Here is a 26,056-nt window from a genome sequence, read left to right on the forward strand (position 1 = left end):
ATCGAAAGCAGATAAGTGAGTCGTGATAACGGTATCTTATGTAAATTGTCCAGCGCGCTCCTGTTCCACATTTTATCTTTTATCAATTTGAAGGTATCATATAATTACTGTAAAATTAGCGGTATTTTAATTTCGCCTCTTAAAGAAATACATTACAAAATGGAACATAGTAAATGTTCTTGATAGGAACAAACACTTGTTCATACATACTATATATATTTTATGGAAATACTTGCTTTATTTCGAAATTTGGTTCATGTCTTGCACCCTAGAATTAAGAAATAATACCTAGTTTTTCTTCAATGACGATATGTTTGAATCCTGGTGGGAGCTCATGAAGTTTTAGTTTCTGTGTTAAGCAATAGACCCATGTCTTGTATAGCTATCCTTGCTTGCTGAATTGAACGTTGAACTCCAGTGCTGGGCCAATAATGAAAGTTTTTGATTTAGTCAGGAATCGAACTTGAACTGTATAAGAAACCACACGCATAATAAGCATGATGTGTCAATTTGGCTACGTTATTCAACAATTTTAATAGAAATAAATGTAATCTACGTTGTCTGTCAGTAGGTTAAAACTACATCGATACATTAGCACACACCACGAAATTTTACGTGAGCTCATTCGTGGCTAAGCGGTTCGCGTGCGCGCCTCTAGCGTGGAAGACCCGGGTTCGATTTCCGGCGGGAGCTCATGTGGTTCGGATTCCACGTTAATTAGTAGGTCCTGTCTCATAGAGCCTCGCTGCTGAAAGGGACGTTAAACTCAAAATCAACTCAACTCAACGAGGAGCTTCTCACCCAGGAGTGTCATTTCAGATCTTGCTGGGTAAAAGACAAAATTTTGTGTTCAGGGGAAGGCGGGATTTACATCCTACCCCACCAAAATAACACCGCTGGTGTTATCTGGCTAATCACTGTCCTTCACACTCTGTAGCGTGAATGAGTTTACTATCTATTTTAAGACCAGCAGATAGCAATCTTAGTAATCTTTATAAGAAAGAGAAAATAAAAAATAAAACATATAGCCAAGCTACGATTTGAATCTGTAAAGAAAGCATCGCAACATGTAAAGGTTACAGGGTCATACGATGTCAAATATAAACATTAAATATATTTTCTTGTCCGAACTCAGCTGGACAAATATGAAAGTGACCTTTTCCGATGACACCAATCCCAAATGACCTGATGCCATCTCTTTCTCTTGCTTACATTAGAATAAAGAATAAAAAGAATACGATGATGCAATGTCGGTTGTTTATTACCTTTCTTTCCTTTCGAAGAAATAAGAGACGTGTGCATTCCAAGAAAACCTTCACTCACTTATGGCATTTTCAATAAGCACCGTAAGATGTCATTTACGTGTATGTTTCCGTATTAAGTTCGATTTCAATTCTGTATTACGATTCTCTTAACGTTTAGTCACTTATCATTAAACATGGAGTCAAACTATTATACTCAAGTATCAGTAATTAGCTCCTTCGTGGCTAATCGGTTAGCGTACGTACCATTTGCGTGGGAGACCCGGGTTCGATTCCCGGTGGGAGCTGATGTGGTTCGGATTCCACCTTAATCAGTAGGTCCCGTCTCATATAGCCTCGCTGTTGAAAGGGACGTTAAACTCAAAATCAACTCAACTCAAGTGTCGGCATTGTAATTCATAGTAGCTGAAGCGTATGGTTTAGGGTTCGGTTCCTGTTGTTCTTGGAGTGTGGTCATTTAAATCATTTACCAACTATTAGTATAATAAATTTCCTTAGTATTAACTTTATTACTTTATGTATATAATAATATCTACAATGTGATTATTTATTCCAATGATAATACACTGTTAAAAATGGTTTCTTAAATTCGAGGAAAAAATCCTCGTATTTGAGAACATCCGTTTCTTATCTGTGCACCGAGTAATACATTCTTAAAAGTGAGATTTCGATTTTCTCAAATCATTTTGAGAAATAATGAGTAATGCGAGGAATTATGTCTCATTTCTGAGGGTGCAAATGCTTTCTCAAATTTGAGAAAAAATGTATTTTTTCTTAAAATTGAGAAAGTAACATTTGAGGAAATGAGACGTATAACCCCAATTTTGAGAAACACATTTCTCAAAGAATTTTGAGAAATGTGTTCCTCAAAAGGGATAAACGGTGCACAGAAACGGGATTCTCAAATACGAGAAGACAGAAAAAGATATAAACAAAATATAAACATGCAAAAAAATTCAAACTATTAGTAAACCCAGAATTTATATTAAATAAACACCTATAGTTATAGATATTGTTTAAAATATAACACATTTAAATCTTCATTTCAACTCAAGAAAATTCCACGAATACCACTATGACTTGTATTTTAGGTGCGTTACTTATTCCTACTGCATCAGATAGTTGAACATTTTCTTTTTTATCACTGTTCACTTTCTCAAGACTTTTCTTTTTCATCGACGTGGTTTACTCAAGATTCTCCCGTTTCCTCCAACATTATACCAACTTCTTGATAATTCAGATTCAAGAATTATCCGTCTACTTCAGAATAATGGCAACAATTTCTGCTGGAGTGTAACGTCCCACGCTTATGCTACGAAGTTCAGGGAGACGTTATGATGATAATGAGCGAGAATGCTGTAATGAAGTAAGTGAGGGAATCCCGAGAAAACACACATAAGATGTTTACTCATTCTGCCCACTTGACGGAGGTGTAATCAAACTAGAGACTCCATGCATCGGAGGTTAGTTCTACCACTGAGTCAGCGCAGTCCAATATGCCTACTTCTCTACCATAAAAAAGGTGCCTACATGAGAAAACACCATGTTTGTGCGCTTTTCCAGGATTCTCCAGTTTCCTCCTACAAAAAACGTACACAGGAATTTATTTCGGAGGGGCTCCAAGTTCCATACGAGGACAAATTGTATTAAAATATATAAAATTGCCCCTAACATTAAATAAAATTTACAAAAAAGTAGCACTTTTGGGGAAGATCCGGAGTTCCAGGACTCTTCCACCTTCTTCATTACGGTAGGGGCATGAAACAGTTTCTGCCCCCTCATAAATGTGCTGAAACTCCACTGCTAAGGATTCAATTCAGATTGGAAACAAGGTCACAAACCCATGCAAAAACTGCCAAGAAACGGAGTCCACATTTTCATTACACCATTATTATCCATCTCTATCACTGTCTCTCTTAGCCTTGGAGCACAATCGTGGGACGTTGGATTAAAAAAATAAATAAAATCTTTGAGTTTTACTTCCCACAGTTGTGTTGGGTAGGCTAAAGGAGACGATGATGAGAATGAAAAATATAGTGGAATGAAGAAAGTGGGAAGAAATGGAAGAACCCCGAGAAAACCCATGCACACTGTGTTTATCTACCAGAAAGCCCACTTGCCGCGAGCTGAGAATCCTGGGATCAAATCAAGGGCCTCATCGCACCAGAAGTAAACGCTCTACCACTGAGCTACCGCAGCCTCTATGTTAAATTAAGAGCAAATGCGTACAGTGCTATGCCACAAATAACCTGCAAACGTGTGTTATTAAAACGATTACTGGTGGGGAAAAAAAGGAGGCGTCAATCTATGCTCGGTGATCAGTACAAAGTTCCTTTGTATTACAATTCCATAATAATAAATCGCACGTTGTTTTGTAACGCTGTTTCTAACTAGACACAGATGACTTATGTATTCTTTGTTTCCGTACATAAGCTATTTTACACATTATAACGAATGGCGAAGGGTGTAAAACATTGACATGCCTCCCCGTTCTATTGTAATATAGAAAACAACGTGCCCTACGGGGCTTTAACCCGCCATCACTTGTTATTGCTGCAGTCGTTATTATGTGAATTGAGTACTCAGCTTTGATACATAAAGAAGCCAAGCCTATATAACCTGTATGAGAGGGGTCAGCGTTCTACACCCTAACGAATGTACTACAGTAACTTTTAGTCTATGGTAGTATGTTTACAATTCACCCAAACTTACGTTCGAATGTTGATATGTATGCTGCTCCTCGCCGCTATCACATGACATGTATCCATACGCCACCTCAGCTGCATCACCTACTCCGTACTCATATCCTTTCGCAGTCTGCTACAGCTTAAATCCTTTATGTCGTTTCCTGAATAGTAATTAAGCCCTAGCAATATTACTCCCTAGTAAAACATAGTAATATTATTTCGGTAAGATTGTTACCGTTATTTTTTAATCATCTGTGATATTGCAAATCACGCACTATTCCATTCTCATTTTTAAGAAATGAGAAGATCTCATAAATGGGAACCTAAAAATTTGCCTTGAGCTCACAAATGAGAACACATTTGGAAATAATGAGACATTTTTCCTCAAATATGAGTAAATATTACTTATTTTGTTCTGAACATGCAGTTTTCTCATTTCTGAGCAAGGAAATTTTTAAGAGTGTACTAACACTGAATAGAGTTGTTACATAGCATACTTATTTTGAAATAGGCAAAACTCACTAACCTAGTGTAGATATAGGTATAGAATTAAAGACTGATTGATGTTAAAAATATCCGGGAGTTGCTTTCATCTCAACGTGAATAGAAATTTATTCTGGCTATTGAAATATAACAGCGAGGCAAACTATACACTCACATACACAAAATTAGGACCCCCATTTTGTATCAATTTGAGAAAGTGCAGCGCAAACATTGCGTTTCTCACGAGAGGCTAAATACATGCTAAAGAAATGAATTGCATCTGTATATCAACGAATTAAGTTACTACTGAGGTGTAGAAAATTCAAGTGTTATATCACAACTGGTTTTCAGAAATCGATACTGGTTTCTGAAAACTTTTCAAAAAGTTTTTTTTTTTTAATACAACGGTTTGGTTTTCGATTAAAACCGATTTAAAGTTGATTCAGTTTCCTATCAAAAACTGGTTTCTTTATATAAAAAAAATAACCGAACAAGTTTTGGTGAAAACTGAAATGTCGATTTATCGGTTTTCTACAAACGGTTTCAGATTTTTATAAAAAACAAAGCACGGTTCTGAACATCCTTAGTCTAAACTAAACAGTCTCTTAATTGTCTTTTTTTTTTAAAAAAAAAGTTGGAATGAAAACAATGTGTACTTGATCTAAAAATAATACTTGAAAATTATTCTTTTTCTTTCTTTCCTTCTTTTCCTTTTCTTTTATTTTCCTCTTTTCCTTTTATTTTATTATTTGTGAGTAGATGTAGGTCTAGAGATGGAGAGACAATTTTAATAACCAGTACCATAAACCTGACAAATTTTAACAACGGATTCGTGAAAACCACCACTAAGTACTTGTCTCTGACACAAAGTTAAATGATGGCGTGGGAGACCTGGGTTCGATTCCCGGCAGGAGTTCATGTGGTTCAGATTCCACGTTAGTCAGTAGGTCCACGTCTGATATAGCCTCGCTGCTGAACGGGATGTTAAACTCAACTCAACAACAAGAAACTTGAATGAGAACTCTCTGGCCCGAATTCAATTCGCAGTGAGAGCTCACGCAGAATGAATTCCATGTTAAGTTGCTCTACACGTCCATGTCTCATACCGCCTTGGTGATTAGGAGGGAGTCAATCTACAATTAATCAACCAATTGAAGTGTCACTATTATACAGGGTGTATGGAAAATGACTTTACAAATTTGAAAACTCATTTTTTTTGTTTAATTTAGGTTTCGATGTCATTTTGTATCAAAAATACATCAAGTTTCTTATCTTATTCCTAAAGAAGTTCAATCTTGATTTTGTAGGACTGTTCACAAAGCAATGTTTCACTTGCACTACAACGTCTTCAGACGTAGGGGGACGGCCTGAAGATTTGTTGTGTCTTACCGAACATCCAGTTTCAATAAAACACTTATGCAACTGATGAATAGTGGGTCTACTGTGAGGGTCTTTACTATAATTGGTACAAAAATTACGTTGCACAGTTGTCGCAGACTTGAATTCTTCAAATCAAAACAAACAGCTGGCATGCTTGGGACTAAACGGCGTGACAAACATCCTGGCATTTGAAGGTGGCCCTCCAAGTTCCCTTTAAATGCTGCTAGCAAATGAGAGGTCAACGGTATTGCCACGTTTATTTTGTACACATCCACGTCTATCCCCTGTCACCTGATCACGCTGTAGTTTGTCTGCTTAGCCATAGCCACACTGATTACCAGCCATACTCCTTTACCACTTGGCAATGTCGCGCCAGAGCTTGCATTTTATTCGTTTAGCTGAAATGTCAATATGTTTGTCACAGGCTTTAGTAAAGGCAGCCATCTTTGCTGCAACAGCCGCTAGCACTTGCGGTGGCTTCTTCCTGAATTAGTGTATTATGTAAGTCAACACTTGATATATTTTGCTACAAAATGACACCAAAACCATGTCTGTAAAATAAGTGAATAAATCAATATGAGTTTTCGAAGTTGTAAATTCCTTTTTGAAATACCCTGTATATGTTAAATCAACTATCATCGCTGCGCCACGAAGAACCGCTACGTGTTAAAACCACAACTTTTCAGGAGAAGCATAAAACATTCCAAACTCTTTTAAGATTTTGCCAAATACACGGAAACATTTGAAAAATATAATAAAGTTGGTTCTGCATATATTATGAACTGGAAATTGTTGTAGCTTGCTTCAACAATATTATATTACTATTTTAGTGTTTACGTAGCACATTTCGGTTTATCTTTTGCGCCTTTATAAGCACATAGAGGATCAATACGTACGTAATGAAAACTTGAAGTCTTTAATTTCAATCTATTACTTTTTTCGTACTTGTGGCGAAATAATTAAATATTCACTTATCACATTATAAGGGGCGTTGCCTTACGGCATAACTCATTTTCGACAAAAATGTCACATAGCAGTTCTTCGAGGCGCCGCGACGATATAACATTGTAATGAATTTTATTGACAAGCTCTACTTAAATTAACTGTAAGTAGACTGCTGTGTCCGAACTAATATCTAGACTTTTCTTCATTATGAGCTGTGAAATTTTCCCAACTATACTCTAAAAGCATACAAAAAGTCTGTATTATCTCTATCATTTGAGCTCGCAATCAAGTGCGACCATATTTTGTGAAATAACTTTGGCAAATTTAAAATAAAAAGTTTTAAACGCTAGAGCATTATGAATTCTTTCTATATTTTAAATAATTTTCCTACCTAGCGTACAAATATTTAGAGTTTACTGTTAAATGGAAGAAGTATTAGAGTCTTTTTTTTTTTTTTTTTTTTTTTTAGTGTACCCAGACTCGTCATTTGGAGCTCCATTGAGCGCAATTTCCACAATCTGCCTTCGAAACTTATATTCATTTTAATAAATACCATAATCATATAACAATGAGAAACGTGACCCAGTGGTGACTTGTGAGGGAATGTCACACCGATAAAAATTAGAGTTTTCACGCTTGAAATTAAAAGAATAATCTTTTCTTAGTGTTCTGATTGTTGCTTATAACAATTATAATATAAAATTTTCATTCCTTAGTTTCAAGCGATAAAACTTTAATTTTTTCTATTGTGACTTCCCTCACCAAACGCCACTGCGAGAATTTTACAACTGTCAGAGTAACCCCCGTCCGAAAAAGAAAATCTGAAATGACACAGCTGACTACAGTTCAGCAGTTCATATGATAAGTGACCTGCTATAGCTTAATATGAAATCCGAGGCAATTAAACACATAGCGAGAATCGAAGCCTGGAATCAAAAGCTCAAACGCTCTAACAATGTAGCCAGGAGAGACCTCTCTACTGTTACTCGCTAATCTCAATTATACATAGAGTACAGAACAGGAACATTTGACATCATATGTGCCATACAGTAAACAATTGAATCTGAAATAATGAATAAACTAAACTGGGATTACAATTAAGATGGATAGCAGGAAAACAGTTAAACTAGTTTAGTATTTTAATTAAAATGTTTTCATTAGTAACTCTAACAGCATAAGATGTGCTAGACATGTGCCATTTACGTGTCCCAGCTACTTTTTAGATACCCGTCACTTGACAAATATGAAATTCATGTGCTAAGTATATAATTCAGTTACCTACAGTTTTAGGTACTTGTTACACCTAATTGATATATGCAACTATGTAGCACTAATATAGTATTTATATACCTGGCTCAGTTTCGCACTCTAACAATCATTTGTTTTATGTCGTCACTTGGGACTTATATCTGTTATGTTCTAGGTATGTCCTTTAGGTACATATTGTTTTAGATACCCTAACAGCACAAGATGTTCTAGGCATTCGCCATTTAAGTGTTCTAAATTCATCTCCCACATTTGATGCATTTGTTGTTTCTTTTTCTAAACGATTGTGTACTAGAAGCAATAAACACATCAACTTTATTAGATGACAACTGTCACCGATCATTTGAAAGTGAATATGGGAGAACCATGAAATAAAGTAAATAGACACTCGTCAATTTGTTATAAAATTACATGGCGAGCAGATTTTTGTCTGATCCCAAACGGTTATAGTCGAATATATGCGGTTCAGGGAGCACTCTGATTAGACGAATGCAAAAGACCTCAGTTATTTATCCCTCTTCTCTTTATTGCCTCTCTGGCCAAGTCGGAAGAGCATGCGGCCAGTAATCCAAAGGTTGGTGATTCGCGCTCACCCCCGGGTAGCCCTACATCTATTTTGTTTAAAGTGTTGTTTAGACTCACCTTAATGTAAACACATTACGCATATAGAACATTTAACATATTTGTTGGGGGGGGGTAATTTTGACGCTTACATCATGATGAACATACCTAGAACATACTAGGCACGTTCCCCAGGTACGTGTCAGGCATGTGCCTAGGGGCGGTCATAAACTGTGACTATCACTTACCATCCATGTGAGTTCTTTCTTAGAAGTATATAAGGCACATACTGGACATATTCCCATGTACCTGAGGGAACATGATAGGTATATGGCTACTATGTAATTGTGCTGTCAGGGAATAACATATGTTAACTAGTAACAACACACTTTGTTGCAATTCACTTAGCAAAACATTACTATACAATATTTTACGGGAAGTTTGTAATTAGTAACTTTGATTTTGTTTCTTTATTTCCAGATACTGGTTCTGGCTCTAGTTGCAGCTGTGTCTGCTGGCCGTATTCGTATTAGGAGGCAAGCTGACAAAGACGCACCCATCCTTGAACAGACAATAGACGTCAGTCATGACGGAACATACAGTTACAAGTATGAACATATTCTTAATATATTTTAAATACAAAATGCAAACACTAAAATATAATACAAGAATTAGATGCAATGTAAATACAAATACGCAGTGGCCTAGTTGCTAGTGGTGCACCGGATTTAGATTTCCCGTGGGAGACAATTGAATGCATTATGGTGGTTTAGGATTTCACCTTAAACTGTAGGTCGGTGCTGAAAATAAACGCTGAATTTCAACAAATGACAACTAATACAATAATCAGAAATTAGGCAAGTTAGGCATTAGCGATAAAATTTTGATTTTTATCTATGAGACTTCCCTAATGACCAGCTTCTGAAATAGTTTGCAAGTAGTAAAAGGTTTCTAGAAGCAAACTAAAAATAAGTTTTCCCAAGACTAGTCATAGTCATTCTAAATTCTGCGCCTTGTGACGTCATAAACCCTTACTCACTTAATTAGATAAAGAATAAACGAAATAGAGCAATTTGACGTCGAAGCAGTGTTGGCAGGGAAATAAAAATTTCGGTGGTCTTGCACGTACGCCAAACATGATGTTATGCCTAATTGTTCACTGCACTGAGAAAAAAATTGTAGGTGGCGTACTTAAAAAGGTAGGTTACATGCGTAATTCCTGTAGTTTTTGGGCTTAACGTACAACAGACGTATACCTGAAAATGCATGTTTTATAATACTTTCCGTATAAGTGTTCCATCCATACGTACTTTCCGTATGAAACAATATAGGCGGTCAGGATCTCACATACAAATGGACGTATATAACACATAGCTGAGGAATGGAACATAAGTATATGTGTGTGATATACGGAAAACTGTTAGATGTCAGACATCCTGCAACGGCATGATGTAACATCTAAAGGCAGTGCCTATGTAGCATACGGACAACGTATGCTCCGTACTGATTTCTGTAGTAAGCAAGAGGATTCTGTATATTTGTACAATATACCACTGTCCGGATAATGGATTTTTCTCAGTGTGGCAATATTTGGAATGTAGCAATATTAGCCCTCGTTGCTGGTCTAGTGACTAGTGTATGTCTTTGGTGCACGTGCTCCCGGCTTCCAGTCCCATTAGAAGACAAAATTTATCCTCACATTCAAACATCTTCATTGATGATCTGTATCCTTTAATCTAAAGGACATACCCGGGGGACGTTTAAAAAAAAAAAAAAATCTTGGCATATGCTAAACATCTTACGTTTTAATTCTTGGCTCTGTATTCCTTGTCGAATTCTTGCTCCAAATGCTAAGATGGATATGGTATCACGAGTCGAAAATGATTGCTTGGCCCCGCGTAGCGTGCTCGCTAACGCTCTTGCCTACGGTGCGAGGGGCTCCGGGTTCGATTCACGGTTGAGACACTTAGTCGAAAAAGAGTTAAAGCTTTTTCAGGACAACCATCCTGAGTGAGGTTTTCCTGGGTTTTCCTCATTCACCCCAGGCAAATGCCTGGATGGTTCCTAACATACAGGTTGCAGCCGCTTCCTCCCTTCCCCAATTCTTTGTTCCTTCCCGTTCCTCGGATAGTGTGATCGCCGAGGGACGTCATCCATTATACCTAGAGGGCTAACATGGCCGTAGATGCCGAAAGCCAAGAAACCTAAATCCTAAATCCTACATCGAAAATGATCGCTCTTAATCCTTCAACTTGAGGGTTACATGCTGGTAACAGGTGTGCTTCTAGAGTCCAATATTTCTGGCCTATTGAAGGAATTTGATCATGACTTGGTTTTACAACCAGGTAGTGTTACTCACGAGTCGAGAAATAAGCTTTCCTCGTCTCGTCTCGAAAATTTTGTAAAAGTTTCATCCCGTCTCGTCTCGCTTTTTGAAGAATTCTCTCATCTCGAAAGGGCTATAAGCGAACAGACACATTAATTCTTTTTCAAATGTCAAATAGTTTAATGAGCATCGATTATAAGGTGCAAATACTGTTATTTACGAGAATATATCTGTTTACTTCGTAAATTTAAAGTTTGCTGAGGTAAGAGAAATGATATATCTTTATGTACCTTTTGTTATATTTTTCTCTAAAATGACAATCTGCAATTTTATACAATAAAGGCTCATGCACATATGCGGATTTTAACAATTTACAGTATTTATTAAATTGTAAATAAAGATGAAATCATAGAATTAATTCATATTCTCAATTACGATACTCTGCAGGATGATATCAAGTAGCTTTTCTCCTAACATAGCTAATTTCCTGTAGTTTTGAGAATGAGTTGTCATTTGGAACATTCATTATTACAGTTGAATAGATGGATTGGTATGGAACATTTCTGTAGGATTCATATCCACTGGTCTACACAATCATTTCTTGATTTGAGTTGTTACTTTTACAGTGTAACACCCTGTTATAATTTCTTAAAAGGAAAAGACATACTTCCGTAAATGGGAGCTCTTTCTACCTTGCTTTATGAAAATAAAATTTTGTATTTATCCTGTTAACAAGTTTAATTTGCACTATAACTACTTAAATTTCACGTCTATTTAGACAACGTTAATTACATTATTTCTAATCGTTCTTTGAAACTTAAATGAGTTACAAGATTTGCTATACTGACACCTAAAGGGATTCTAATAACACTGATCAACACTGAAAATGCTTCGGAGATAAAACTAACCAATTCTTATTAATTTTAGGGTGCTGATAACGAATAGGAAATTAGTTTTTGAAGATTGGTTCGGGTTTCAAAGAAATACGTTATCACCCGGTGTGCTCTGCTGGGCAAATTAAGGGTTCGTGGCAACAGGAGCTGTCTACTTATTTCAATAAACTTCCATGTTTGACGGTTAGTTTCATTGCTATCCTCAGGGACATACGCAGGGGTGGGTCCTGCGGGTCTTGACACCTCGACTTGTTTGTAAATTTAGTCTAATTTTAGGTGCAATTTTACAAATTTTAATATAATTGAGCTTCAAATTGTATTTGGACCCCCGAAAAGCTTAGGACCCCTCCCGAAATAAATTTCTGCGTAGTCTCTGGCTATCCATATTGCTCGCACTTCATCCCTAACAAAGAAATATCAACCACTTCACGGTTTAGTTTGTATTGAAGAGTTTGCCAGAGAAAACATGTTGTGTAACGTTCTTTTGTAGTTATAATTTGCCATCTCGGACGTAGTCGTGGTGAGATATTGGGTGGGTGGGTGAGTGCTGTTATTATTATTATTATTATTATTATTATTATTATTATTATTATTATTATTATTATTATTATTATTATTATTATTATTATTATTATTATTAATCGTTCTATGACTATACTAAGCAGAAACATGTCACGTAAATGTGTTTGCAGTGCAGAGCAAATTGTTGTTTTTAACGAAGTGAAGCGAAAAGTGGAATTTCACTCTAATCATAAAGAAAGCCTATTACTTGTACTTTGGCTGTAAAGTGGGAGATGTGGACAAGAAGTGAGCACCACATATATGTTGTAATACTTGTTCTACAAATTTGCGGGACTGGCTACACGGAAAAAGGTCATGCGTGCCATTTGCAGTTGCAATGATATGGAAAGAACCGACAGATCATATTTCAAACTGCTATTTTTGCATAGTTCTTCCAGTTAAAGGTCTATCCAAAAACATAAAAAAAGTAGACTGCTACTTATTCAAATTTTCCTTGAAATGTTCGTCACTGTGCCACACTCTGAAGAACTAAAGGTTCCACAACTTCCCGTACCTTACTCCAGTGTTTCACCCGATGAAGAGCAAAAGGCGAACAATGTCGACCCACATTGTCAAATTCTGCTGCAGATTCATTGTCTTCCACCGATCCTAACTTCACAGAAGAAAATATAATTATCTATTCACCATATGATTCTCAACCTGAATTAAGTTACCTAGGGTTGTCAAAAGTGGCGCAGAACTGCTGGCATTTAAACTCAAGAAGTGGGGAGCTTATTCTGAAGATCTAAAAGTATTCGTTTTTTGAGCACGTCAGAATCCCTAAACAGTATTTTCAGTGGAAAGTGACATATTACGTTGTACCAATGTAGACCTAACTGGTCTTATGAGTAAACTTAGCATAGACGACAATCTCGATGAATGGCGGCTATTCATAGACGCATCAAAACTACTGTATTCTTCAAATATATTTTGCATAAACTTCCACAAATTACTGAAACTAAAATTAGTTAAGAACCCTTATTAGCACGCAAATTCGGTAACTCCTCAATGATACTGAATTTGATGCAGTGTTAGAAAATAAGGAGAGGATTGCATGAGATTCTTTCCGAAAAGTGGTGACGAATGTTTTGGGAAACGAGCGGTCTCAGAACTATAAGGAAGTAGAGGTTCACCTCATGCCTTCTACCAAGCAATAGCACCGTATATATCTAAAGTATCACTAAAAATGCATATGTGGCACTCCCACATAGATTTCTTCCCAGAAAATTCCAGAGCAGTCATTGATGAACATGGGAAACATTTCTATCAAGTTATATCTATGATGGAGAAACGATACCAGGGTTACTGGAACAACTCTGCTCTTGCCGATTGTTGTTGGACGGAAAATTCCCAATTTTACCACAATTTCCCCTTTTCTCGTACAACACACATACACACGCACATATTATCATGATACCATTTGAAAGCCTGTTTTATTCTGAAGAGAATGACGTATAAGTCATGATACTCAAATAAATAATACCGTTCGGATTCATTTGATTTTATAGTTATCTCATTTTTTCCTATATGAAATTTGGTATTGTCTAGCAGAACTGAGAAATATTTTTTCCGTCACAACTATTGTAGGTATTACAATGAAACTTAGCACATGTATTACTTATAAACTATAGTAGTTTCAAAGGTATATTATATTTGGGTGCCTTTAGCTGGGGCCGTACCAGGGGGTGCTACATTTGTAAAAGGGGACTTTTGAACGGGAAATTCCCAATTTTACCTTACATTTCTCTCTTTTTATACATCATGTACACATGCGCATAGTATCATTTGAAAGATTCGTTTATTCTGAAGTGAATGACATATGAACCAACATAATCGAATGAACAGAATTGAAGCAATAGCTACTTAAGTGAAAGACCAAATAGAAAATTGAAGAATCTGTCAACACTACATAACACACATTTATATCGATTACACTTAAACTCGAACCAATTCGTCATTTTCATTTTTATTTTCGTATTCAGCATCCTCATTTGCATAAGAAAATGTAGTATTCTTTTCCGAAGCATGAAAAAAGTTAAAATTTGTTGTCCAGTGTAATAATCCTTGAACGTCTCAGGTTGAACGTCACGCTAGCATATGCTGCTACTTGCGGTATCGGTTTTGCATGCCAGACGCTACGAGATGTCGGTATCAGCCTTTGTCGCTTGCCTGTCCTTGAAAAAAAATCCTTGATTGCATAAATATGGTAAGAAATTTGGGGTAGTTGAAGGGTAAGTTTATAGCTTTTAATTATACATGATTTTAAGCTACAGTGTATTGTGGACTGAAGGCTCGAGCGGAGCAAATAGTTTAATTAGGAAAGAATATATAAAAATAGAAAAAAAATATATAAAGAATATTTAAAAAATAGATATTCCTCTATCAGCAAAATTGGTGTAAATAACTTGTGGTTCTTTGGAAAGAAAAATCATATATATTATATGCCAATGTTTACAGAAGTTTTATTTACAATGAATTCTGATAAAAACGTACACATATTCTGGTGGCATGGCTTGAAACATTGTCAATTAAGATCCTCATTTGGCTGGAGTCCACATCATACGATTGTGGCTGTAAATCTGAATAGATATCATAATGGATTTGTTGAAGTATAGCATTCAGTTTCTGTTTTTTATCAACCTTATATACCAACAAACCTCAACGCATAATTGAATTCCGTAATAACTATAAACGCGCACAGGAATCTTTCCCGGCAGAAATGAATAAAGTTCTAGCGCCTCTTGGCACAGATGCCACGGAATGGCAGCACCCGATGTTACTACCTGCGGTAGGCTGGGTGTATGCTTTATATACAAGGTGGTTAAAGTTAAAGTGTCACTATTCATGGCGGTCCAGCGTGGACTGTAATCGACGTATTCATTGAAATTTAACACATATGCTAATGAGACCATGGGGAAGCGAGTTACGCTGGAATAAATATTAGTTCCACTTTCCGCCACCAGGGAAAATGTGGCACTGTGCAGGTAATACGCACCAGGATCCTGAATGTATGGACAAGACTATTAGCTAGGTCGAAGAGGTCGAACATGTGATATAAATGTAATGCAATCAAGGTGAAGGGCAGGTGATTGTAACACATGATGCAAAGGGAACAACTTTAGGAACAATGTGAGGGTAAAAAAAGGTGAAAACTTATTTCCATTTAATGGCAACAAAAAGTGCAATGGAAAAAACTTTATTATCTTTGCCGTTACAGTGACCAATTTACATAACATACTTCATATGGCCACCAGACACATAGATGACATGTTGCATTCGTAAGATGCATGCGCAACAGTTGCTCGCAGCAGTTCCGACGGAATTGTTGCGACATGTCGCCTTATGCTGTCCTTGAGATCCGCCAGCAACTGGACATTTGCCTGGTAGACCCGAGCTTTCAGATATCCCCACGGACAGAAGTCACACGGATTTAGATCGTGGGATCTTCCTCCCCAGGCATCTGCAAAGCCTTTGGAGGTGATACAATCAGCAGTGCAGATTTCACGAAAGAGATTTCTCATGTGGCTACTGATGTGCAGTGTTGTCTTGCATGAAAACAGTCGCTTCCGAACAGTTTCGTGCCTCTAACTTAGGAATGACATGTCACTAAAAGGTGTAAATCCTGTAAATCCTTCGGTGTCATCTCCTCAAAGAAAAAATGGCCAATAATGAGCATTCCTGTGAGTTCACAACACACATTCACGTACGCAGAGTGTAATGGCGATTCCTGTACAACATGCAGATTATCTTAGTCCCATACCCAATTGTTTTGCGTGTTCACCGCCCCTTGTAGTGTAAAATGCGAATCATCAGTCCACAGGATACCCCAGGGCCACATGTTATCCACATCCACTTCCATCTGTTTCAAACACCGAAGAGCAAACTCAATGCATTGCGGCGGATATTGGGGTTTCAGTTGCTGTACTGTGTGAATTATGTAAGGATACCAGTGTAAGATGGCCCTAAGAACTTTCCACACTCTTGACCATAGGATGGCCAATTCCTGTGACACTGCCCGAGCAGAATATGGAGCACGTGCTGTGTAGTCATCAACCGCGTCAACAAGCTCGGTTGGAATGGGTCGTCTTCCTTTGGCTGGAGCCACACGTAGCTCACCCACTGTCTGGAATTTCAGTACCATCTTCTTTAGGCCATTTCTTGATAGAGTTCTCTTCTCATTTCTTTCAGACGTCAATTTTCCCTCAATACTGTGCTGTAATTGCTCCCTTTCTGATAGACCAATTTTAATAACAGTTCACGGTCTGTCTTATCAATAGCCATGCTGGTCCTGACGTTACCATGTGTATGAAGTGTAAGCTCGTGTGTGTTACGGCCTGTACATCGCCACATTTTCCCCTAGTGGAACTAATATTTTTTCAGCATAACTCGCTTCTGTCTGGTCTCATTAGCATATTTACTAAATTTCAATGCAATACGTTGATTATATAACGACCTATCAATAAGATAGTCGTAAACCTGGTTCGTTTGCTGAGATAAAAATCCGAAGTGGTAGTAATTCTTTGGCATAAAAATATTAACTTCGATATTTTATGCCATTAATCTCACCTTTTTAATAAAAATGACAATGTCCATAAACAGTGTTAAACTGGTTTATTATTTGATATAACTTAAATATCCTTTTCTTAAAACTGTTAAGTACACCAATTCACTGACTAGGTAACCATAAAACATGTCCATATCAACAACTATCCCATAATAATCTCATACATATATTAAAAACATTCTTCTTTTGTTAATATGAAATTAACGTTCTACTAAGTATAGTGCATATGTATGAGTACTTTTTGCCCAAGGTACAGGTAAATATTACACAAGCCAAAGTATTTTGTTATATAAAAATGTCGCTCGACAAAGGGACTGAATATAAAAGTCATGAGTAGGCTTGGCTTTTATCTTCAAGAACCACTGGTCCGTTTACATTAATGTTCTTACATAACATATGTCCATCATATTTTGATCGCACCTTGTATATCTATTCATTACATTTCACATATACATATATATATAAATACATTCATAACAATTCTTTCATTTCATCAATATTTATCTTTAATTACATTAATTATATTTATTTCATTATTATCCACTATATTATTATTACATTTTCTTATTAAAATATCGTCGCTTATTTAATTAGTCGTCGAAGGTTGCGATTTCAAAAAATGTAAAGGACAAACGTGGGTTACAAATAATATTAATCTTTGCGGGCGCATTAAATAACAAATAAATCAGATGTTACTTTTAAAGGTATACATCGTAGCACTAAGATGTTATAATAAAGAAGAATTTCCTTCAAGGTAGTCGTTGGATAATTGATTTTATAGAATGGATCTTCTTTTTAACATAATCTTTGACAATTAAATTTTCAACACAAAATCAATCTAATATAAATAATCTTTGCTTTTAATTAATTATAAATCGAATTATGATTCTTCACATTAACAAGAAAGAATAAAAATCATTTGAAAATTATCATTGATTAATGAGAATTAAAGAGAATTAAATTGAATAAAAATCATTTGAAAATCAATTTTCCAGTCTACTTAAAACTCTATTTAAGCATTTCAAGTATTTATAAGAATCGTTTTCATTATTGATATTAACACATAAACTTTAAAATGAAATTTATAAGAATCTACAACTAACATGAATTTAACCTAATTTCAGTAACGGTAATCAGGTTACATTCGAACTTGCATACGGCTCTAATAACGTACACTGTACTGCGCTATCATGATTAGGTTCTACATTATATTGTACATGTCTTTCATCGTGATTCTGGTTTTGGTATGAAGTCCCATCTCTTGATCTCCAATTACGTCTATCCACGTATTTCGCTGCGTTTCTGGAATTTCGCTCAGTACTTAGATTATTTTTAAATCTATTTTGACTATATGGTCTAACATATGAATTGCTACGATTAATTAGGTTAGGCGCATTCTCTACATAACCTTGTCTATTTTGCGCATTTTGATTGCTAGAATATACTCGGCTTAGGTTAGGTTCTGTATTATTCACACTCCGAATATTTAAATTCCGAACAGGCACCAAATGATCTGAATTATTCTTATTTTTACCTATTCCTGATTGTGAATTCATGGCATGATATTGAGTTTCGTAGCATTGGACAAGCATCAATAAATGGCTGAAACTCATACACTGTGTGGAAAATAAGATCTGTTGCAATTTAAATGGAAGCAAATTTCGAATCGATGCTATTATTCTCGATTCCGATTGCAAAGGATTAACGACCTTTAATTCGTTGTAGACATTTACAACAAATTCTACAACAGATTTGTGCAATCGAGGATTGAAGTGTTGATTTCTAAGGGTGGCATCTCTATTTGCCAGCAAAAAGTCATTTTCATAATTTGCGATTAAGGCCGCTTTGAATTCCTCATATGTACTAATGTGATCACGTATTGCCTTAAACCATAAGGAACAAGGTGGGAGTAATACATGGGGTATTAATTTCATATATTGTGTTCGATCGATAGACATTATATTGCATTCGTCTTGGAATTTCTCTAAGAAAGAAGTAGCATTCTCATTACACTTACCACTGAATTTGCTCATAGCTCGAATTTCACTCATTTTAACACTTAATTTGACCCTTTTTTTCTCATTCCTTGTTCTTGTTGAGTGATAGTTCCTATCCGTGGCATGCTGTGTCGTCACACCATCTATGTTTCGCTCATCGGTACTCTTCGGACAACTTTCTTCTAGTATAATATCTTCATCAGACCCCGGCGAAGGTGAGTTCATCTCTGGTGAGTGGGGAAATTCGAAGCGATCACTACCCAAGTTATTACGGTAAATGTTGTCTTTCGCCTGTAACGTTCTAATCTCTTCTTGAATAGTAGCTAACAACTGTGTATTTACACGTATGTTATTAGAGTTGTTGCTGACCTGGATCTTTTGCTGTTTAATGGAAGATTCTATTACTTCTAAATCTTTTTTTACAGCACAGATTTCTTGATTTTGGTGATTGTGCTTTTCTTGACAATCATCGGATATCCTTTTTAACTTTTCCTCGAACTGTGAGGATATGTCGTTCACCACCTGGACAATTGTCTGTTTTGTTTCATCTGATTTCTGTCCTAACCGTCTACTTAATTCTTCATATTGCTTGTTAGCTTGGTCGAACTTCTGTTCCATTTCGTCAAAGTTCAGTTCTATCTTCTGTTCCATGGTCTTGTTAGATTCGTTGAATTTCTGTTCCATGGTCTGCTTTAATTCTTCATTTTGCTTCTTTATCTCGGTAGACATCTGCATTAATTGTCGCTGTACAGCTAACAAGAGTCGATCCTCTGATGACAAACCGGACGTTACACTAGTTCCACCTTGGTCATTAGTATTTGATTCCTGCTGCATTGTTTCGTTGTCCATTTTTCTTATGATTACTTTACCACTTCGCAATATGGTTAAGTTCGTATTCATTAACTGTAATATAAAAGTAAATTCAACCTTACTCTTCTTCTTCGGGAACTGAATTTACAAAGTCCCGGGCGAGGTAAACCAAATTTTTATAACGATCTATCAATAAGATAGTCGTAAACCTGGTTCGTTTGCTGAGATAAAAATCCGAAGTGGTAGTAATTCTTCGGCATAAAAATATTAACTTCGATATTTTATGCCATTAATCTCACCTTTTTAATAAAAATGACAATGTCCATAAACAGTGTTAAACTGGTTTATTATTTGATATAACTTAAATATCCTTTTCTTAAAACTGTTAAGTACACCAATTCACTGACTAGGTAACCATAAAACATGTCCATATCAACAACTATCCCATAATAATCTCATACATATATTAAAAACATTCTTCTTTTGTTAATATGAAATTAACGTTCTACTAAGTATAGTGCATATGTATGAGTACTTTTTGCCCAAGGTACAGGTAAATATTACACAAGCCAAAGTATTTTGTTATAATTACAGCCTACACTGGACCGCCGTGAATAGTGGCACCTTAATTGTAACCTCTTTGTATTGTGATGACAGTCTGTCATTTGAACCCCGCCACTTGCTTTCCATACACTTTCCCGTGACGCGTGGAAAGGTGTTAATTGCGGATCTTACGGACGCACTTCACTCGGAGCCACTAACGAATTGCTGTGTTCATAGCTGAAAGTGCCAATTTTTAACGTTGGGCCATTGCATATTAGGTCGGTATACGTATTTTTCTGGCACGCCAATCAACGGATTCACGGCAGCAATGCATATATTACTTTCCTTGGTACCGTCTTCCGGAGATTTTCGTGGGTAAATTTCACCACGGGGTTCCTGCTTTGTATAATGGACCATAATATCTTTCACAGTAGTCATACCAAATATAAATACATTCTTCTGATACTGAATATGTGTACGAGGGAAAATGCATGGCGGAAAAGGACTACTACATAATATTCCAAGTAACGGTTTAGTTTAGGCACCAATTGACAACACTAATCTTCCGACGCAGTAATAGTCACGATAGCAGACCTGTCGTTCTAGATTAATTCCCCAGATGGAAATGTCGTTCCTAATTCGATCCGATATAGATCGAATAACCTGCTGAATTGTCGTTTTATAGTTGAAACAACCATGAGAACAACTAGGTCCCCTCAATTGTCTGAGTGATAAAAATAATTTAAGTTTTTATATTTATATATTTATAAAAGTTTATAATAAACTCACAATATGCCTATCATAGTCTGGGTTCTGGCTGGTCCCTCATATTTTTACTTTCTAGATCCGCCACTGCATGAGAAGGTGGATATCACAATGAGTCATGAAGAAAGAATTAAACTGTTAAACAAAATGTCTAAGTTGTTTTATGTCTACCGGTTTGTGCCTATTTTTATGTCTAACGGTTATGTCTTTTAAGCTAAAGAATGAATGGTTAATGAAGGTGAATTAAATTTCTGTAGATTGATAATTTACCCATGTATACTTTTAAAGGTTGATATCCTCGAAAAATGAAACGAAATTGTTAGTTTGACGTGCCACGATTACGCCCTTCCGGCTAAAGGAGACGGGAGATTAAGGGAAGAGAGAGAATAATTGTGAAATTAAATTGTTGTGTTTTATCACCGGGAATCCGTTCCAGAGACTCCATACCAATAACACATGCGCTATTACCACTAGGCTATGGTGATAGCTCGAAGCATGTTGCTTGTTGTTTACTACACTTATTTTCGTTCCTAAGTAAGACCATTGTCAATCTCCGAGTAACTTACAGTGTAACAACAATTCGTATTCTATCCACTATTTCTTTACTTCCTTTTTTCGCGTACTGATATTTCTGTAATAAGTCTTAGAGGTTAATTACAAAATAAACGACAAGATTATATGTTAACTGGTCAAGTTTGGATAGCATCAACTTCGAAACACTCATATTGCCATCTGGCGAAACAGGAATTGTACTCACACATTGAATAAAAAATACGTCGACAGATGTCAGCTTGAGATGTAATTGATTCATGCGATTCACCTGGGAAATTCACCGGGAAACTAGCAACGTATCGCGCATTTGAAGATTGGACAGCGTTTATTCGAATTCTAATCGCACTGTTGCCTTACTGGTACCTTCCGAAAGGAATATAAAAAAATCGAGCTCTGTTACAACAGGTTACACTAAATCAGTGGCGTACATAGAATTTCGATAAGGGAATTGTGTTCAAGCTCTTTAATTCATATTGTTTCCAAATTAGGTATACCTTAACGTGGTCAATTCTGGTATGTATTTCCAGAGGCGACTAAGGAAGAAGGTAACACTCGGGAAAAATTAAAGTTTTATCGCTTGAAACTAAGCCAACAAAAGTCAGCTACTGTATTAATTGTCGCGTACAACAATTAGTGCATTAAGAAAAATTTCCTCTTTTAGTTTCAAGAAAAAAAAATTTTACCGATGTTACTTCTCTCACGAACCGCCTCTGATTCCTTCAGAATATCTTGTAAAAGAGGGCTTAAAACCCACAAACCCTTCCTCTTGCGTACACCACTGCAAGAAATTACATTCTGTCTCAAACAAAACATTATTCAAATTTCATGTATTATTTCCCGTTTATTATCGAAATAACGCTTTGCACTTTAATAAAATATGTAGGAAATATCGCAAATGTAGATGACTTAAATAATATATATTATATATTTTTTGTAAAGTCTAATATAAACTTTCAAATATTCTTTCTGAACACTAAATTTAATGTTTCTTTAAATGTATGTCATAGAATAGTTTATTAAGTGACTTCCTTGACTTTCGTGAATATAGCACCATCTCATTTTCTCCCATAGTCTATTTTTCTGTGTATTTTATTTATGTCAGGTCTATTGTGCAATGTGTGACAAACAACGTGAATTGTGATGCATAGTTCTAATCTTTATACGGCTTGATGATCCTGAATACCTTGCATCAATATCGTAGTCCTCTAGGAGGTTCTTTTCAAAGCTCGTTGTCGGAACACTAAGACAGGGGGGGGGGGAGGGAACAAGCTCATTTCGGAGGATTTACTTGTTTCACCTTACATTCATACATACACACTAATAAACAACTGTAAGTTTTAGTGGCGTTGAAGTTAGTCACATATGGTGGCTCGGCTCCTTGTCCACCGCCTAGCTACGGGTCTGATGCTGAATCATTAGTTGAGTTCTTCATACTACCTAGGTATTACTTGTCCCCTTACTAATTCATGCAATTTGTCTTCTTTCAGATACGAAACAGGTAATGGAATCAGGGCAGAAGAATCTGGATCTCCCGACAACCCTGGTGCTGAAGACTCTGGCACTCAGTCACAGGGATCTTATTCTTACCCCAGCCCCGACGGAGGGGAAATCCGAGTCACTTGGGTGTCTGGCCGAGATGGATTCCAACCTCAGGGAGATCACATCCCTCAACCACCTGCTGCCATCTTGAGAGCTTTGGAATATCTTCGCTCACTGCCACCTGAACCAGAAAACCAAAGAGGCAGGCGCTAAGAAGACAACCACGTTTCCGAAATCGATTTTTTTTTTACTGGTGCCGTTTGTAAGTCATCCGCACAATCGTTGAAGCAAGCTCAATCATACTGATAAAATAAAATAATTGCACGATCAACTGTCCACTGTTCTTTTTTCGCACAATATGTTATTTCCTTGATCATTCATATTTAGCGTCCCTTTTCAGTAACGAGAAGGAGACGTGGACTTAAAATTTAAGGTTAAATCCGAAGTAGCGTAATGCGTTCGATGCCCTCCCACTGGGATTGAACCCAGAACCATAAGCACTATATGCGTGCGCTCTAACAACTACAACAGTAGGAGGGCTGTTGAATAATGTATTAAATTGTAGGTTCACACCATATTCAGCCTTGAAGATGAAAAGACACGTAAAACTTCAGAACGTTTAATTAAATACTGTTTACATACAGTACTCTTCAAAGAGATGATCAGAGAATTTCTATTCTCTAAGACCTCTTCATGACAGTATATTGAAATTAGCAATTACGAATAGCAATTAAAAATACACTGACAATGCTAAATAATGGACATCGGATGGACGTAATTATTTCCGTAAATGAGAAGTGTTTGTCACGCAGACGTTACACAAATTTAGATTACTCATAGTTCATATGATAATTGTACGCAGTAAATACATTAGCTATATAAACGAACAAATACAGTTATATATCGAAATACTGTGCCGGTGCTGTGTCATCAGTTATAGCTCAGAATATGAAATAAATAAATGCAATCAAATGGGGATGGAACTGATGCACAACACGGTACTTAACTGTAAAATTGTGGTTGAATTTAAATAAAATTCAAATGTTTCTAATTTAAAAAATGACTAGTAAGGGGAAAAGGTGAGAGAAAGAGAAAGGTTGTAATTAAAGAATAGGAATGAGCACTAGCCTGACATATCCAACGAAGCTGGTGTCGTCCTGGTCATCTGGAATGAATATCTGGAGAAGTCTGGATTAGCTGGTGACAGTCAACATCTGGATCTTAATCCTGTTGAACTGCAAGGGGCGTCGATGATGCGTCTTTGCGATGTTGTCCTCCTACACCTTCATTCTACTACTCTGGTGACAAACTTAAAGGTGTCTGCGGCGATGAACCGTCAGAATGGTACTCTTTGACTTGTGGAGTCGGTGGTCCTCCAATGGTGGGATCCGCTTCTCTACGATGATCCTGCACCTCTCTAGATCGCGTATCGAATACCCCTTGTTGTTCTGTTCCTCGTGGTTTTGATCAATTCAAGAATGATTAATCTAATCGGGAAGTATCAGGCTGTGCGGGAAGTATCAGGCTCGAAGGTATGCGGAAAGGAAAGAAGGAAGCTAGTCGAGTTTATTTAACAAATATGCATTTACAACAAGTGTCTGAGAATGTACACTTCTAGTCAAAGTTTTCTTTCATAAGTTTTCAAAAGTTCATGCTTCTTTATATCAAATACACAGTCACTTCATTTCCAATAGACAGATACTTCACAATACTGTATTCGAATTACTGAGGAAATGAAGGGGAAAATATCCCTCTGTAAAGAAACAAAAGTATCATTGAGATGTGTTAATTCAGATATGTACTTCATAATATAACATTCACGAGTTATACATATATAAAATTGCCTTAACTTTTAACTACTCTGTTAGGCCCGGCATACATGTCCTGGTATGCCTGGTATGCCGGTGTGGTTTACCTGTACGGGTCACCTGTACAGGTAAACCGAAGCGTGTGTGATAGCCGCTGCAGGCCAAACAGCACAGGCGTAAAGACCTGTGCAGGCGACCGGAGAAGAATCGAAGTTCAATTCATACTACTTGCGTAGGCGTGTAGACCTGAGCGTGTGTGTGAGTCAGTCCGTCACACTGTACAGAGTTTAGGTGAGTTGTGGCTAATTCCTTGAATACGAAACGTCGGTCGTCGTCTTCTTGTTTGCTCGCCATCTCTCGACTTAGTTAAAATCTTCAGGTTTATCGTTGCGTGTGTGTGCTCTAGCCTGTACAGGTACAGCTTTCCGGTATACCGGTGAGGTTCACCTGTACAGGTAAACCAGAGTGTGTGTGTCAGCCGCTGCAAGCCAAACAGCACAGGCGTAGTGACCTGTGGAGGTGACCGGAGAAGAATAAAATTCAACTCTTTCTACCTGAGCAGGCGTGTAGACCTGAGTGTGTTTGTGAGTCACTCCGGCACACCTGTGCGGTGTTTAGGTGAGTTGTAGCTAGTTCCTTGAATAGGGAGCATCGGTCGTCGTTTCACGTACGTGTACAATAAGTAGTGACTATGCATGCGATAGTGCTAGTGACTTTTGTGATCATCATGGGAAGTCGAAAACGGAACCACGTGGTGGAAGAGTTTATGGAAATACAGGGCGTTTCAAAACAACACCAACAACGTTGGGGAGGTGGTTCCTGACACCAAAATAAGACGAAAAGTATAGACCAACCTGGATGCACAAATGCTTCCTTCCGGAGTTACAGGCTACTGAAAACATGGAAAAATGAATTTTAAAGGTCCATAGCTCCAAAACTATGGGACCTACCGTAGTCGGGTCAAGACTTTACTTTGGAACAAATATGTGCTCTATTTAAAATTACATGTTTCAGAATCATAAGGTACTCACGCAACAATTTTTGTACAGGCCTAAGTACGGGCATATAATCTAAAGTACTCACTAACCTACCTCTTTAAAAATTGTTGCGGAAG

At 36.9% G+C, this 26,056-nt stretch overlaps 1 protein-coding gene across 1 annotated transcript in view; it reads left to right on the forward strand.

Annotated features, from left to right (window-relative positions):
• Window positions 1–23,465, forward strand: part of LOC145686549 (endocuticle structural glycoprotein SgAbd-8-like) — a 35,153-nt gene extending 11,688 nt beyond the window's left edge. Inside the window, exons 2-3 of the mRNA XM_081759986.1 lie at window positions 9,065–9,192; window positions 23,083–23,465. Coding sequence (XP_081616112.1) covers window positions 9,065–9,192; window positions 23,083–23,347 — 393 coding nt within the window. The 3' untranslated portion in view covers window positions 23,348–23,465. The remainder of the gene's footprint in view (window positions 1–9,064; window positions 9,193–23,082) is intronic.
• The last annotated feature ends 2,591 nt before the right edge of the window (window positions 23,466–26,056 follow it).

The sequence above is a fragment of the Thermobia domestica genome, chromosome 5 (genome assembly GCF_964235325.1).
Source record: "Thermobia domestica chromosome 5, izTheDome1.hap1.1, whole genome shotgun sequence".
NCBI classification, from domain to species: Eukaryota; Metazoa; Arthropoda; class Insecta; order Zygentoma; family Lepismatidae; genus Thermobia; species Thermobia domestica.